This window comes from Chaetura pelagica, unplaced genomic scaffold, assembly GCF_000747805.2.
Source record: "Chaetura pelagica isolate M959 unplaced genomic scaffold, ChaPel_1.0 scaffold99, whole genome shotgun sequence".
NCBI classification, from domain to species: domain Eukaryota; kingdom Metazoa; phylum Chordata; class Aves; order Apodiformes; family Apodidae; genus Chaetura; species Chaetura pelagica.
In genome coordinates, this window is record NW_009954539.1 from 2,377,184 (window position 1) to 2,395,438 (window position 18,255).

The following is an 18,255-nucleotide window of genomic DNA, read 5'->3' on the forward strand; positions in this document are numbered from 1 at the left end:
GGGTTTGGTTTGTTTGTGGTTTTTTCCTGTAAGTTGCACTGCTGTGTGTGAGTGGAAGGAACCCCAGTCACAGGAGCTGGGGACTCGGGCCCCAGCAGCACTCAGAAAATGGTCACCATTTTACTTGAAGCCAATAGAGATGCTGAAGCATCAGCTACTGCTTGGTTATTTTGGCTGCCTCAGTCTACCTCAAAGGAAGAGGTGAACATTTTGAACAAGGAAGCCACAAATCCTTGTTTTACGACAAATAAACTTGTCCCACAAGATATTAATGCTGGATCTTTATGCTCTGCATGTAGAGAGCACAGCTCCTATGCTTTGGAGGCCTATGCCGATAGGGTCATGTTCTGGTTTTGGCTTTTTGGTGCCAAAGCTATTAATGGATTATATTCTAATACACTTGATCTAATTCCACTTCCCTAACAGTCAATGCTCATACAAAATATTCCCACTGACAACAAATATTCCATCAACTTCAGTGAGTGCACAGCCACATTTTTGATTCAATAGTTTCTTTCCAATAAGTAATTAAAACCACAAGTGGTTTTATGGGCTCTGGAGAAAGAATCTGGGAATTAACCTGGCTTAGCTATTCACAAAGCCTCAGTTATAATGGTTTCAAATATTGATGATTCCATATCCTAAGAGCTTATTAGATATGCAAAAAGTTCATTACCCCAGGAAAGCTGCAGAAAATAACATAAGGGATAGATCACTGTCCAAAGGTGCCATGGGCAATGCAAATTATAGTCAAATTATTACTGATTCTAGTAGAGATCAAGTGCAAATAAAGGAACTGTTTCTCCAAAGCAAGCTCTATGCAGAGCTTCAGTGCCCATTACAGAACCAGAATCCTGCATGTAGCTTTTATTTTAATAATTAAATCTGTGCACATCTGGAATTTGAATGTCTGTTACAAATCTCTGAGCCTGGGACAGTAATCTGGTCATACAGTATATTCTGCAAATGTTGATGAATAGCAGCCAAATTTCCATGCCTCTAAGCAGCGTATCAGGCTAACAAATAATAACATCAGCCAGGTGCTGAAAGTTAATGCTGAACCTGAAATCAGATCCAGGGCTGAATTATTTATTGAAATTCCATTACTTTATTTGCAGTATTAACAAATAAATGGCTGAATGGGAGGGAGGAGGGGGGGGCTGCCCAAGGGCATTCACCACTGCAGCAGCTGACCCCAGCACAGGCCATCATCTGCCCTTGATAGCCTCAGTTTGTATCTTGTTTAACATCACACAAATACTGCCCATCAGTGACTTCTGTTGATGTAAGATGAACGAGCAACCAGTAGCTCTCATGAGCTATTCTGCAGTGGGCAGGACCTGGTGCTCCTGTCTCCTGCATCTCCATAGTTAGTTAAGGGCACTGCAGAGGGTAGGAGAGAAGCTTCATCCTGAGAAGTGATGAATGTTTATGACTTGGACTGAGAGCAGATCAAGTTGTCTTGCCAAGGAGCAGCACATTGCAGGCTCAAACTAGTCTTTGGTTTGACTTGCATCTCAGCATGATTTCCCAAAGCAACTCACAAAACCTTCAGTAAAATAATTACTTTTCAATACAATATTACCAGCATTTGGACCAAACCTACTGCTATGAGAATACAAATGTAATATAAAAAAATGTTCTGGTTCCCAGCTACTCACAGAGAAATCGCTACAGAGTTTCATGTTTCAGGGATATCTTGTCACCTTTAGTATTTTCTTACCTGCCAAAACTGCTGTATTTGTTCAATTGATCTTTTAGGCAGACATGCAATTAAATTTAGCCATTAAAGGGGTGTTATACTACAAGGCAGTCTTCTCTGAGAACCATCTGCAAAGGATCTCATTATCCAGCATAAAAATAAAACAAAACCAACCCTAAGTATAATTCAATGCTATTTATGAACTAATTCTTACTTTAATTGCCTTTATATAAAATCTTGATTAATTATGCCTTGCAATTTCCTTAGCACCTCTTCACCTCTTACTGTCCTCATGCTTCTGAGACCCCTGACCATGCTGCCTATTCCAAACATCCCCTTTTTTATTTATTTAATTCTCATCCCTTCTGAGTCCCTGTCTCACTAAGGCTCCTGATGGTCCAAGCGAATCCCTCTCCAAGAAGACCAGCAGTGACCCCAGCTTGGGCTGTACAAGCAAAACCCTTCTCCAGCCCATCCTTTCCTGGTATGTCTGTCTCTGAAGCAAACAGGGACCTCCTCCTCCCCAAATCTCTCCCACTCACTACCTTTCCCCACTAAAAAAATAACTTCCTTAATTTTCTTTGGTTTTGCTCCTTTCAGGCAGATAAACTGGCTTCCCCAACCAAGTCTGTGACATCAACACCCAAATCTGCCCTCACTTCCCTTCCCCTGCCTGTCTGCTCCATTTCTACAATATTTTCACCCAGCTGCTTTATTCAAATTAAACAAATACCGTTTGATATGGTGGAAATGGATCATGACCTCTAAGTTCCCTCACCTCTTTATCAGTAAGTTCATAACCCAGTGAGACCCTCTCCTCCTTTTAAGACAAACTCCAGCCAAACTCTGTGAGTCAAATCTTTTTTCTTCTTCCCTCTGACTTCACAATCCTTTCATGATCTGCAACACTGCAGACCTGGTCACTCTTTGGCACTTGTACAAACACGTTCTCAACAGTTTTTTCCTCTCTCAAGCTCAATAAAATAGACACAAGTTCTCACCTGCACCTTCTTCCTACTGTCAGCTCTACAGGAAAACCTTCACTAAAATTTGTCACTGCAGTCTAACCTGAACACTCAGGTTTGAGCTGATCAAGCTGGATATTTAAAGCAGTGTAGGTGGGACATTGTACTTCCTATGCTTTGTTTGTGCTTCCTAGACTTCATTCCAGATGGATTAGAGTGAGATTTTACACTATCAATCTACAACCTTTCTAATCTTCTATACCACTTATATTGATGTTATATTTACAGTTTTATAAATTTTATTTTTATTTTAGAAGTGCTATATATTATATATTATATATGTGTATTATTATGTTATTTATTTTATATTTTATATTTGCAGTTTGTGGTGCAGTCTGTGACCAGGGCATGGACACTCTGTTTTCCTGTAAGGGTAATAAATTATAATTCATATTTCACCACTTTCTGGTGCTCTACTCTTAGACAGGTAATTTGGCTTAGCCATTCTAGCTAGAGAAGGGCTGAATCTCACCCTGCTTTGTTCAAGAAGTTTCTCTGGCAGCACTTTATCCCGTGTTCCTGCTTGGAGAAGGCAGCAGTTTCCATTTGCAGGCTGTCAGAGAGCCATTAGCCTGAACAACTGCAGTTTGCAGGAAGCCAGTTGAACCCAAGGAAAAAACTGCTTATTGGAACATCCATGTTAATGAGGTAATTGACCAACTACCATCTGGCCAGAATATTTCTGAACATTTTATACACATTTTTGTACAGCTGGGCCAAATTCACTCAAGTACCTAAATAAGCTCTAAAGAATTAGCTGGGTTGTTGGTTTTTTTTCCATGTTTACTTTATAATTCTCTCTGAAACTGAAACTTTTTTTATTATTGTGAAGTACCAAGCACACAGGTGGTTATTGAAAAATAACATTTAGAGAAATCCTATAAATTCACACTTCTAATGAACAGCCAAACATCAGTGAGTACAAAAACCCTCTGACTGACAGGAGGGCACAATGTGAGTACCACTAACTGCACTCACTCTCAGAAGTTCTGTATATGGCTTTAAATAAATAAACTTTTAAATTAATTATTTAAAAGACACAAGCCAACCAGAAAATCTTTTGTGCCCAGTGTGGAAGAGTTGCCCAGGAGCTAATTACAAAAAAAACCTCTCTGGCTTTTAGAAGCTGCAGCAAGTGCTGCCACATGAGCAGACCAGGCTGGGAGCAGTGGCCAGGGTCAGGGAGGAGAGGCTTTTCCTTCTCCTAGGGAAGAAAATTGCCATTTCAAGGTTTGTCTCTTTGTCAGAGGAGTGGGACAGCATGTCCTGTAAGTTCCCCTTCCAGTCACATCCTTCCCAGGAGCTTCAAGGTTGGACCTGAGTAGCTGTTTACAATCAACACTATTTAAAATTATTACTATTATTGCAGAATCATTAAATGGTTTGGGTTGGAAGGGACCTTCAAGATCACCTAGTTCCAAATCCCCCTGCCATGGGAAGAGACACCTCCCACTACACCAGGTTCCTCTAAGACCCATCCAATCTGGCCTCAAACACTCCCAGGGATGGGGCATCCACAGTTTCTTTGGGCAACCCGGGCCAGTGTCTCACCACTCTTCCAGTGAAGAATTTCTTCCTAATGTCTAACCTAAATCTCCCGTCTTTCAGCTTAAAATCATTACCCCACGTCCCTTCACTCCTTGTAAAGAGCTCCCCCAGCTTTCCTGTAGATCCTTCACTTACTGGAAGGTTACTATCAGGAGACCTGATAGTAACCTGGAGAGTTCTCCAGGCTGAACAACCCCAACAGCCTGTCTCCAAAGCAGATGTTCTCCAGCCCTCAGATCTTTTTTGTGGCCTCCTCTGGACTCGCTCCGACAGATCCATGTCCTGCTTATGATGGGGACCCCAGAACAGCACTGCAGGGGGGGGTCTCACAAGAGCAGAGTAAAGGGTGAGAATCACTTCCCTTGACCTGCTGGCCATGATTTGTTAGATGCAGGCAAAGACACAGTTATCTCTTTTGAGATAAACATCAAGCCTTCAGACAGGCCTTCAGACAGAGGTTCTACTCAGTCTGGGAAGAAGATGACATCCCCTCATAGATGCATATCAAAGGGTTTTGGTGTATTGGGTTGAGCAGGTAGATATTTCCCAGTCTGAAACAAGTCTTCCCACTTGCATGTTGGACTATCCTGTCTTTTTTTATAGATCAAATAGTGAGAAATATGACTTACACTGTGTTTTGAGAAATAGGTACTTGGAAATTAACTAAACCCCAAAAGATTACATTCATGGACTTGGAGAAGATCCTTGTGGCTCCACCTTGGAGCAATGTGAGTGCTTGATGCAGAGAGAGAGCAATAGATATTTTTTAAGTCTCATGCAAGACCCAGATCTAGATCTGGAGCTTAACTGGGGGACTCAGACTTCCTGACTTGAAAAAGAAAACAAAATCAAAACCTGAAGTTTGAGCACCTCAGTTTAAGAAAGGGCAACTCAGTAGATCAAGGCAAAAATACCATTTTTTGTCAAACTGCATGTGTGAGTCAACAGCCAGAGAAGAAAATTAAATTTATACAAATGCTGAAAAAAAGACAGTATCAAAGGGGTCCTCTTGGATCCTCTTGGCATGCCCTGAAAATTTGAAATAACCAGGCACAGAAAAACAACTCAAACTGCCAGATCCTATAACCTGCAAAAATATTCCATTATTCAATCCCTCTTCACCCAGGAACAGCTTTTTTTAAAAATACCATAAATAAAATAATCAAACCAAACAGGTCTCCAGTTACACACTGAATCAGCAACAATGGCTCATCACAAAACACAGGGCAGTGAAAGAAAATAATTTCCTCCCATGATATGCATTTGTATCTGTTTGAAGCTGCCCATTCAGCAGCTAAAAGCAAAAGGAAAGCAGGAACACAACATGTCTGTTGACCCACACAAATTGAATCACAATCTAGAAAAACACTGGCAACAATAGCCATGATCCATCAGGGCTGGTTTCTCTGATTTCCACTTGTTTTGGACAATGCACAGGTACAGACATGTACCAGCACCCTAAACAATAATAGCTGATGTGGTGGGTGGCAAGGTTCAGGATGTTTATTTGGATGTTGAAATGTTCTGGGAAGGACAAGCTTGACAACTGATACAGAGAAGCACCTGCCCAACCTGAGAATTAAATCAGCATTTTGTGAGGAGTTGCACCACAATGTTTGAGTAGCATTTACAGTCATATATGTATGTAAAGAGGGAGGAAGTGACACAGTTTTAGCTGGACAAGCTACTGGGCTGCACAGAGATTAAAATGAATGTTGGTGCAAAAGTTTCATAGAAAATGAAACCAAGGCATGACTCAGGCAGTAACTCCATGACAAACAGAAAGGGAATTCAGTTAGCTCTTCCTTCATTTCAGACACAAGATCTGACTGGTACTGACACAGCATTCACAGCCCTGACCAAGCCAGCATCTGCTTCAGCCATTGGAGGCCCTTCCAAAGTCTGGCCCTTGCATTTCCAGGCACAGAGAAGCAATCACGTATTTAACCACCACCTGAACTGGTCCCATCCCATTATCACACCCAGGACACCAAGGGATATTTGAAGACAGGCAATCAGTCTCTGAACATAATTTCTGACAAACTGGCTTCAGCCAAATTTCTGCTGTCTTTCAGAGACATGAAACTCCCAAGATATCTTCTGTGCTTGATCCAAGCCCTGTCTTGGTTTGCTGAGATATTCTTCATTGCAATGCCTTCCTGGTTTGTAGGTTTTATGGCTTGTTTATTCTTTTATTGACTCTAACTGTACATGTTCCATTAAAGCATATCTAGGCTTGACCTGAACCAGCAGAAGAAAGGGCATGACTTCTTTGGTGGTTCATTCCAATGCTTAATCACCTTTACAGTTACTATTAAGCTCATTTCTATCTTGAGTATCCTGACCTTAACTAACTGTTAATATTTCTTGTTATACTTGTTACCAGCATATTAAAAAGCCCATTACAGATACATTTAATATTGCAGTCAAATGACATTTGGTCTTTTATTTAAATGGGAGAGACTGCCTTAAGGATCTTAATTATTTTTTAAGTCTTAAAATTATTCTTCTCTAAATCTTATCCAATGTCATAAAACATTGGCTCTGTGTGCATTTAAAATAGCCAGCCAGAAGGTAATCTAAACCTTGGCCCTTCCTTACTAATAGCAAAGATGTGACTAGTATAATTTGTGTGTTTATTATTGGAATATTTACTGTGAATTACTAAGCAGGTGTGGCACATGAACTCTGAATCAGTGGTGCCAACTGCTGTACAAAACCCAAAGGACACAAGAGCTACGCCTAAAGGACAGAGCACAGGACCAAGGTGATATTCTTGCTGGGCCTCCTGGCACAAAGACACCTCCTCTTAGCTTCTACACCTGGAAAGTCCCGCCCGTGACTGTAAAGTGCTTCAGAACTGCTCTAAAAAAGGCCTCTGCAGTTTTTATCTCAGGGTCTGGGTTTTGCAAAGAGAATCATGTTCAGGGACAGTTGCCAAAGCCCCGAGCAGCCTGCACAGCCTCCTCTGCAGGACTGGGGTCTAAGGCTGCTTAACAGCCACCAGCAGCCAGGAAGGTTATATACATCTTCTGTCATCACTCTGTTTTATCACTGCAGTGTGGTGTTGTGTTTGTATAAAAAATTGTGCTAGGAATAAATTGTGCTGATTAAACACATCAGACCTACAAAAATTAAAGATCTTCTTTAAGCTCGCAGCTCCAGGTGTACATGTATATATATCCCTGTTAATGCATCTAGATGAGTTTTACTGCTTGTCAGCAATGCAGAGGAAGTGCCAACAAATAGGGAAAGCAAGGTGCAAAGAGGGAAAAGGAATAAGGCTCTATTTTGAATTTTGTCAGTGTTAAACTTTACTGTGTCAAACAAACCACCTGAAGCTATTTCTGAAGTACCTACTGTGGCACTTTGGGTACCTGCTCTGATTTCCTAGTTCACATATGATTTATAGAGTTGAATACACTTGGGATCCAGCACAAAACCAAGCCTTCTTCATGTCAACTGATTCTCCCTATGACTTTAATTCAGTCTTTGCTGGGAAAAATAAGAGTATCCATGAAACCTTCTTTAATTCATGTATAAAAGTAACACAGAAACTCATAGCCCTTTAACATCACGTTACTCTATTAAAAAAGAGTAATGTGAAACATCTCCTACCAGAGCCTTTAGCTGTAACAGAAGTACTAGTGTGTAAGTTATCTCTTTGTGGTGGTGCTGGGATTATTTAGCTGATCTGCCAGATTTTGAAGAATTCTTGTCATATAAGCATAATGCTGTAATGATCAATATTCTATCCTAAATGATCCTTCCACAGCCTTCCAGCAAAATATATTTGACACAGCCAGGGGAATTGATAGTAGCATTTAACTTTGGAGCACAGGCAGACGTATTTCCCACTGGTTCCTTTGGAAAGGATCCCTGTGTATTTTTGGGATGCTATGTCAAATGATCTCTGTGACATTTGCTGCTCTGGAATAGCTGCAGCAGAGCCACATATTGCCAGTAAGTGTTTCCTGGGGACACTTACTGCAGCTTTGCTGTCATCACTGAACCATGACACCCTAACCTGTGAGCATGATGAGACCTGTGCTGCCAGAGGTGGCCAAGGAGCCATCTACAGCTAAACATGGAGCACCCAACACACATTGATGCCTGTTTCTAAGTACAAGCAATACTAATTATGAATATCACCAGTTCTTCATGGTAGAATTAAAGCACTCTATTTACCTCATATGACTAGGTGGCTCAGAAAAGCTGGAATAAAGCAGGTGGAGTTTGAACATAATCTCAGATACACTTAAACTGGCCTAAATTTGCTGCAGAAGTACAAAGCAGAAGTACAAACCATGGCTTTAATTGCCATGGGATTTGACCCATACTGAATGTTTCTGAAGTCTTATCTGTTTAAATTATGGATCAAATTTAGAAAGGCATTTAAAGAAATAAAAGCTATGCATATTCAACAAAACATTCGAATGTGTTTCATTTTGGTCACAATTAACACTGATATTGATGCCATCAGATTCAACAAAAAGCAAGTGGTCACAGCCATTCATATGAGAAAAACCCAAACCATGGCAGGTAAGGGTGTCCTTCAGCCATAAACTAATTACTAGATCACAAACTTAGGCAGAAGGGGACATAGTTGAAAATATCTCCTTAACTTGAGATCCAGTTTTCCAAGCAGTCCAGACTAGGTTTGAGGTGGCAGGGATAGTGATTATACCCCTGGCAAGTCCTTTTATAAACTTGGCCTGCTTAAACTGTTCACTGCCTGGCTCTGCTATTCCCACTTGTCTTGATGCAAAACAAAATCTGCAAATGCTCAGGGAGGAAACGGAGACACAGACATACAGACTCTGGGTTGTATAACTCAGGCTAAAGCTTCTTTAAAGTATTGTTTCTCTTCATCAAAACAAGCAACTTGCAATTTTAAAACATTTACTAGGTGGCTTTTTGTTAATGTGTTGAGTGATGTTCCTTTAAAAACATAAGAGTAAAGCAAAATTAGATCTTGCCAAGGTAGATGTTCTTCCCTTGACTGTTGCTTTTATTATTTTATTGAAAACACTTAACAAAAAGACCAGAGAAGTAACTTATCAGTCCAGGCAGCATTTCCCTGGTTTAACTGGGTCTGTAGTGGAGTTATTATCAATTTGTGATTCAAATTTAGGAGGCCTCACTCTCTTCTTTTGCCCATTTTATATAGATATAAACTCCGTGGGCTCCAACAAAGTCACTCCTGATTTTAAAAGATCTGAGCAAGATAGGAACCAAGCCAGAATGACATTGAAACACATGTTGAAACAAACCTTGTTAAACTATTTTCCTCCCAGTATGTATACTGGTGCCCAGACTTCCAGTAAACCCTGTAAGTTTTGCAGCCTTAATGCCCAGGCACAAGGCCAGCAGACTAAAAGGGGAGACTTTGGCTGCTGATCATGCACCACTTCACCAAAAGAAGTTGGGAAAAGACATGAGTGCTCAGCACAGGAAAGACATGGACTTGTTGAAAAGGGTCCAGAGAAGGGCCACAAAGATGCTCAGAGGGCTGGAGCAGCTCTGCTATGAAGACAGACTGAGAGAGTTGGGGTTGTTCAGCCTGGAGAAGAGAAGGCTCCAGGAAGACCTTAAAACACCTTCCAGTACCTGAAGGGGCTCTAGGAAAGATGGGGAGGGACTTTTCATAGAATCATAGAATCATAGAATCTTAGGGGCTGGAAGGGACCTCGAGAGATCATCTAGTCCAACCCCCCTGCCAGAGCAGGGTCACCTAGAGTACATCACACAGGAACTCATCCAGGTGGGTTTTGAATGTCTCCAGTGAGGGAGACTCCACAACCTCCCTGGGCAGTCTGTTCCAGTGCTCTGTCACTCTCACAGTAAAAAAATTTTTTCGGATATTCACCTTGAACTTCCTATGCTCCAATTTACACCCATTACCCCTTGTCCTATCACTGGTCATCACCGAGAAAAGCCTAACTACGTCCCCCTGACACTCACCCCTTACATATTTGTAAACATTGATGAGGTCACCCCTCAGTCTCCTTTTCTCCAAGCTAAAGAGACCCAGCTCCCTCAGCCTTTCCTCATAAGGGAGATGTTCCACTCCCTTAATCATCTTCGTAGCTCTGCGCTGGACTCTCTCGAGCAGTTCCCTGTCCTTTTTGAACTGAGGGGCCCAGAACTGGACACAATACTCCAGATGTGGCCTCACCAATGCAGAATAGAGGGGGAGGAGAACCTCTCTTGACCTACTAACCACACCCTTTCTAATGCACCCCAGGATGCCATTGGCCTTCTTGGCCACAAGGGCACATTGCTGGCTCATGGTCATCCTCCTGTCTACCAGGACCCCCAGGTCTCTTTCACCTACACTACTCTCCAGCAGTTCAGCCCCCAACCTGTACTGGGACATGGTGTGTGCCCACCATCTGCCCAACAGCTCCAAATAGATCAAAAATGCAAGATCCATAATAACCCCTGTGCTCACATCACATTCTGAAAAATGTTATTGTTAGTCTTGGAGCACCAGACAGGTTGGACCAGATGTTTCAGTAACATTATTCTTCCTTGTGCTTTTCTCTATTATTTCCTCTTTACCTAGGAAGTTTTGCTGAACATAGGAACAATTCTGTATGGAAGCCAAAAGCTGAGTTTGTGTTACCCAGTAAAATACCAACACTCCTCCAGAAACAGAAATTAACTTTGTACCTTCTAGATCTTATTGTGATTTCTACTAATCATCAAAATACTTCTTATGGATAGTCTACAAATCAAATAAATGACAAAGCCTGTCTTGTTATAATGGGTTAAAAGGTTGCTGTCAAGTTCTGTCTTCCAGTTTGCAAAGCCAGTATCGGTTTTGACAACTGTGAAATTCTGAAACTGATAACAGTTTTCTTACTGGAGTGAACCTCTTACCTTAAAACCACAAACTCCTCACCAGCAGGGGATGGCTGTTTGTACCAGGAGTAGCATTTTTATTTATATCTTCCTTTAAGGCTACATTGCATCAATGCACCAAAATCTAAACTAAGGTTAGTTTGAAATTACCTTTTGGCAGAGAATGGGAATAAGCCCAGCTGAGGAATCACTGAGTGGGAAAGACTGAGGGCTTGGAGAGGTCTCTCTCGCTTCTTACATCTGCAAGCACCTTCATGTTTTCTCTAGGTCAGTGTTTGGTGTGACTATGATTGAACACTTTGGAAAGTAAAGCCTCACACCTTTTAAGCAAAGGCTCTTGCACACCTGAGCTGATTAACATATCCAGGATAGTAATTGCTCAATACCACAACAATGACTCCTTGCAGAAATTACTGCCTGCCAGCTCACTACTCATCCTACCCGGATGATACTACTGTCTTTTGACTGTCAGAAATATAGATGAATATATAGCTTGTTTTAGAATGTTTCTAAAACAGGAAGATTTTTTAAATTAATTGTACTTTGGACCATTCCTGCAGTTTGATTGCTTTCTAGACAGCACTCATGCTGAGGAATGAAAATAAAATAGTTGTACTCTCTTGTCTGGTTTGTGTCATGCTTTGTTTTCCATGTTTGCAACATAACTCCCTTCAAATTAACTTTTTAGATATTGGGCACCACTCTAATTCTGAAATGTCAGGCAGATACATCCAATCACCTGTTTCCACTGCAAATAAAAAGGAATAATAACAGTTCTGTGATACTCTCATGGATTTTAATTGCCTGCATTACTGCATGCCAAAAGAGCACCATTTCAGTTTAGTCACATTTTGTTCAAGCATACAGGTGGAAGACAGCCAGAAAAATGCTAAATATACCCTCCATCACAGTGTCATTTATACAAAAGCACTTTGCTTCCTCAGCATACAAAGAATTAAAACTGACCTGAGTTAGAACAAGGTGGGTTAAGCACAGAGCAAGCGTGACCTCCCAGTGCTCTCTTCCCTGAAGCTGCTGCAGCCAGAGTCTGGCACTGCTGCATATCCAGCCTTTTTTTCCCTGGCAGCCTGTTCCAATTCCTTGTCAGACAAGTTTAGAGAAGGAAATGCTGCCCAAGAGTTTCAGTGTTCACAAAAGGCCTGCTGACACCAACTGCAGATCTGATTAAGGTGGCCCCATCTCCCTGTCAGACCTCACCGCTCCTTCGCTCTGCCCGTTCTCATCGTCAGCCCACTCGGGCCCTGCTCCACCTTTTGGGGGGGGGGAGTTTCACTCTCAATCAAGCAACTTTCAAGAACAAATTCTCATTTAAAAAAAAACAACAAAAACACCTCACAGGTCCAGGTTAGGGCACCACTAGAACTGATAGGGATGATAACAGGTGTGATAACCACATCACCTGTCTGTGCCATGCAGTTCAGTTGGGTCCTGGTGGTGCCCAGCCTATCTGCATAGCTCAGGAGATATCTCACCTGCATTAGGTTACAGCACAGGTCTTTTGTTTACCATCATCTCTCTACTTGCCTTTCTAAGGCCCTGGCTCTCCTGGTTGTTAAATAGAAAAAGGAAATAGAGCAATTGTGTAACACCTTTCTTTATTTAACTTGAGACAGAAACTGCTTTTATTAGAGACTCTATGGCTGGTGAAAAACACCCTTTCTGGTTTATTTGTGCTTGTAGGCACAGTTTTCTCCGGTCCACATCTACTGCCCTATATTTTTCTCACTGACCTCTGTATTTTCTGACTGCGTGTTCATTCAAAGCTGTGGGGCAGAACTTTTTCCCTGGAGTGAAATATTTGCATCACAAAAATCAAATTATGAAATGCTCATTGGCCTCAACATCTCCTGTTATTAGAAATTTCCTCAAGTGTGGTCTGGTATATTTAGATGTGCCACTTGTCCCAGCATCTCATACTCATCCAGGAGTTGCCACCTTTCTGTTCTTCTTTCCATCCTTAAAACAGAGCAAGTGCCTTCTCCTTTGCAAACCCTTTCCAGGATGAGACTCCCTGTTTATCTCTCCTCACTAACGTGCTGTTCTGGTTTTCAATTTTTAGCTCATCTCTTTTTTGGATGTTCTTCTCTTATTTATTTTTCTGAGCTGTATAATTTAATACTCTGGCTACATGCTTTACTATACAACGTTTTCGACTTTTAATTAAATTAATGGCACCTTTCCAAAACATCAAAAATTGCAATTTTTCAACCTAAATGGAAAGTCTCCAGGAAGGTACCAATTAATGCTTTTGCTCTGGCTCTGCAAATTAAGAGTTTTATGTGACAGTCTCTGCGCAATTTTGTAACATTCATTATGCAGGAAGTCACATCACCAAAAATGTTCTTTCTGGAGTTATAAATCTTCAGGTGATGGCACAACTCAGTTGAAAGCAGTGCAATTTTTTTCCAGTAACTTATGGATATAGAACTTCACACAATGAATCTGGGCAATGACCTTCACTTTAACAGCTGAGGCAGGCAAGGAACCACATACCACAAATCTCTGTATCAGCCTAAATAAAATAGTGTGGGTATTAAAACACAGCAGCAGTTAAGGGTTTTGTCCCTTTTCATCCATTAAGCTCTACTGGGCAGTTATGAACCCGGAATTCTTGTAAAATCAGTTTATTAGGGAAAAATAGCTCAGTGCTGGCTCTGTCAGAGAGGCTACCCATGAACCAACTGGTTTGGGAAGATGCACGAAGAAGCCGTGTGTACACATCATACATGTGGCTGACATTTCAACTTACAGCCCAAAACATCCATCAGGGAGTACAAAGCAATTATATACCCTCAATTTGACAGAAGGGAGAGGCTGGAATTTGGTTTCCCAATCATTCAGTACTTGGTTTGCAAAGAGCCTGATATAACTCCCGCATATTAATAATAATGATCTTATTGATTTACAGGGATCATCTAGGCTCTGAGAGACCAAACTCCTGCATTTTACATGGCCATAGTGGATTTTAGCCTCAGTGTACACAAGGGCTTTGAAACATGCTCTGAACATCCAAAAATCTGAGCTCTTCACTGGGAGAGAGTTTGCATGAAGTTTGTTGTTAAGAAAGTCCTATGTGTAAAGGATTTGAACTGTGCCACTGATTTTAATGGTAAAATTTTCACAGCACAAAACTAACAAATGTACCCAATTTGAAACGTTCTGAAATACTACCATAAAACAGGTGTATTTATTTTTATATCATTTCATTAAATCTGTTCTGTTCTCAGTTACCCTTGTATAGAATCAGAAGGAGCTTTTGGCTGAGGAAACTGAGAGTGAAAACTGATTTAGTTTTCTTTTTTTTTTAGAACAACAGCAACAAAAACATAGCAGGAAAGAGCCAGAAGACTGTCAGCTCTTCTCAGTCCTTTCTGGTTTGCAATACAGTCCTTTTTCAGACCTGACAGCCTCTGCTGAGGTACCAAATCCTGGTTATCCCTCAACTCTTCATGCTCCCTTCCCAAAAATGGAGAAGGAAGTCAGGATTCTCAGTGAAAAACCTGGCAGTCTAAAGTTGGGACACAGGACATTGCACACAGCAGGCTAAGAATAACAGGGTAAACTCACGCGGAGAGAAATAACAATAAAATATAGGAACTCTGACTCTCCCTCTGCAATATCACCCAATTCTACTGTCAGGGAGAAGAAAGCAGTGTGACTGTGTGTGCAGGAGATAACAGGCTGTCAAAGCACCACTGCTGCACAGTGCCAGAAAATTAAAGTTTGATTATTCAGTAGAAGCTGAGCTGATCCGAGAGTCACACCAGTGTCCAGTTCACAGTGCAACTTACCTTCACAAAGAGCTCGATTTCAGGGTCCTTTCCTTCCCCATTGGCAGGAACAGAGTCTGTCATTTTTCACCCCCAAGGCTGTACCAGCTGATCTCCCGCTACGAAGTGGCAAAAAGGAGGTTCCAACTGCACAGCAGGCAGCTCTCCCCTCCAAACAGCTCTCACCAAGCTCTTAAAACATCATTTGTAATCATAAAAGCTCCGAAACCAGCGGAGAAAACAAGTTTGCAGGTTAATAAATAAATAATAAGAAGAAAAGAAGGGCAGGCAGCAGAGCAGCAGTCCCTGTTAGGGTTGTGTAGTTCTTCAGAGCAACAAGTGCTGCTGTGCTCTGGTACAGTATCCTCATCTGTCAGAGCTGCAGTTCTGCCTGCCCAAAATAGCCCAGAGCATAAAAAAAGAGGGTGGGGTTAGCTCACAGGGGAGGAGACAAGCTCCTGGTACCTACGGCAGGATCAGTCTCTGAGCAAATAGTTATCCTCTTCCCTGTTCCCAGCCTTTCTGTTGCCCCTTCCCATATTCTACAGCTGGGAGCACCAGTGACAGGGGAAGAGGGAAGGTTTGCAGCAGACTGGGTTCATTGCTGTAAGCAACAGTGATGTTTTTTTCCTTCTTTTCTGAAAGGTGCTCATCCTGCTTCTAGATGCTCAAAACCCTAATATTGTTATTGCTAAGAATGGCAAGGAAAAAAGAGCCTAATCTCTTCGCCCTGTGCATTGGCTGTTGCATCGGTGCAAGGAGTGTGGAGAAGAGCAGAGCTCTGCTTCAGCCAAAACCCCTGTGCGTGATACAAAAGTGGTACAGAAGCCAAAATTGATCACTCTTAGGTGAGAAAACCACCCATGGTGCCACCACGCCTGATGGGGTTCACAAGCAGAGAAACGGGAATGCAATGACACTGGAAAATTAAGATCTTCAGGGCCCTGGGAAAATCAAAATATTTGGGTCCCATAACTATTTCTCAGTGTGTCCCTTGGCGTGCTGGTTGTAGCAGGAGGCCAGGGGAGTGAAGATACACTGGAGTACAGCAGAAAACTTCTGAGGGCCTCAGCATGCTGCTGACACACTGTCATCATCTGTATTCCCTCCCTTCACCCTGCATTCCTCGCGTGACTCAGAGGCCACCCCAAGCAAGGGGTGGCACAGGACAGAAAGCCCTGACACAGCTCAATGCTTGGACTCGACGATCTTCAAGGTCTTTTTCAACCAGAAGGGTTCTGTGATTCTGCAAAAGGTGTGGAGGGGGGGAGTGCTGGCACAGGAGAGGAGAGCAAAGGTGGGACCTCCTCTTGATTGCCATCAGTGCCTGGAGGGGACTGGCTGCCTCGGTGCCCTCCTGCCCTTCCTTCACCTCTGCCTGCTTCAGGACCACTTCAACTCCAGCTCATACCCTGTCTGCAGCTCACACTGCCAGACACGAGCAGTTTTACCTTCGCCTTCTGACACCAAGAGGCCTTTGGGGTCTGGTTTTGGCACAACCAAACAACCCCCTTTCCTGAAAGTGCTCTGAGCTGTGTGCTTTCCTGAGCGTCTTTAACTGCCTCCTGTGACCTCTAGGCATTTGACACAGGTCCAGAGCAGTAGCAGCCAACAACTTTGTGGCATTTTGGGTAAGATCTATGGGAATTTCCCACAACAGCTGTTTCTTGTGTGCTCTGTGAAGCACTGAAATGGTTAACGAGTAAATCTCGTTATGCTGTTGCAACTGTAATTACAACATAATCAACATTATAATTAGTGTAAAAGTGTGCTTATGGTTTTTAGATCTAATTAGCACTCATTCAAACAACTGGAAGGTTAACTATAAGAGAATTAAGTGTTATTACTCCTTTGATTTCAAACTTTTATGTGTAATTTTTGGACTAGGTACATTAATTACCAAACATTTATAGTATAATTATTCTTAGGCCTACAGGCAAACTTCCAAGGACATGAGCTAAGTGTACTTAACATGTAGCAAAAAGAATCATTGCATTGTAGTTATATATTACAGATACAGAAGTCTGCCAAAAAACAGTCACCAGATCTCTAAAATTTATTCCTAAATATCAGATTATCAGCTACATGATTGCAAGCTTTTGTTTTTGCTGAAAAAAATGTTTTGCTTTAGCACCACATGTAACAACATCATTCCCCTTAATGAGGGCTCCTGTAAACAATGGCAAGTGGATCATCTTGACTGGTTACCTGTAGCTCCAGCCGCACTGAAAATGCTGTTTTGTTCTAGGCAAGTGCTTTAAACAATTTATATTACAGGAGCATTTATATATATATATATATATTTTTAAAAGCTCTAGAAGAGAAAATACTGCCAGCTGGAAGCACGGTGAGGAGGTAATGCTACCAAAATGTTTGAATAAAATGATCATTCAAGATATTAGCACTTAAAAGATGTGATTCATGTGACCTATTTAGACATCTACTTTAGAATGAAAAAATGTGCCCTAGGAGTGCCTACTTTTTTCCACTTGCTAATAAAGGAAGCCCAGGGTAATAAGCTCTGGTAAAGACATTATAATGGTCAGACAAATCCTGCTGTAATGATTAAGTAATAGAAATCTGTGGCTTTAGTGCCTGATTTCTATGCACATGTCATCTCCCACTGCACAGGTTGTGCCTGCCTTGTACTTCTGAAAGCTAAACTCTAGATGTAGCAATTTCAGTAGAGAGTCAACATGTCAAAACATTTAAATCCTTCCTTTCCAGTCACTGTCTGGGTTTAGTGATGTATTATAATTAGTTTGCAAGATGAAGATGATTGTGCTGAGGCTCAGCAAAGCAGAAGGGAAACTATGCCATACAGAGGAAGGGAGCTAGGTTGCCTTGAAGCTGTTTCTTTCTTGACCCAGATATAAACTATTGCAGGACTGGGCCAGACCTCATCTGGTTCAAGATGCTTCTGGCCAGCAGTGCCCCTTTCTCCTTTGTTTTCACCTATGAGGCATCCTCTTGTGTTCATCCCCTGCCTAAAAAGTTCATACAGGATGCTCACAGGCTACAGAAGCTGCAGTGTGAACACCCCAGAACTGATATTCCAGCTGTGCTTTTAGGTATCCACAGAGAGAATAACTCAGCCCACCTCAAAAAAACCCTGATTTTTAAGAATCTTCCTATGGAACCCCTAGAAGAAACCAAGCAAGACAGTGTCTGGTTCAGATAAATGCTGTTTTTTTAAAATAGATTCTGAAGGCTTGATTTAAGATAAACATTGTAGGAGGCAATAAGTAGGATGAAATATATATATATAATACAGACACTCACACACACACTACTTCAGGAATCTATTCATGCATTTACTTCT

General features: G+C 41.7%; 1 protein-coding gene across 2 annotated transcripts in view; it reads right to left on the minus strand.

Annotated features, from left to right (window-relative positions):
• The window catches only part of CLIC5 (chloride intracellular channel 5), a 72,622-nt gene that overhangs the window by 36,305 nt on the left and 18,062 nt on the right, over positions 1-18,255 (minus strand). Inside the window, exon 1 of one of the 2 annotated variants that reach the window (XM_010004892.1) lies at positions 14,955-15,017. The exons of the other annotated variant lie outside the window; for it this stretch is intronic. Coding sequence (XP_010003194.1) covers positions 14,955-15,017 — 63 coding nt within the window. Of the gene's footprint in view, positions 1-14,954; positions 15,018-18,255 lie in introns of those variants that run through there. 2 annotated transcript variants of the gene reach the window in all.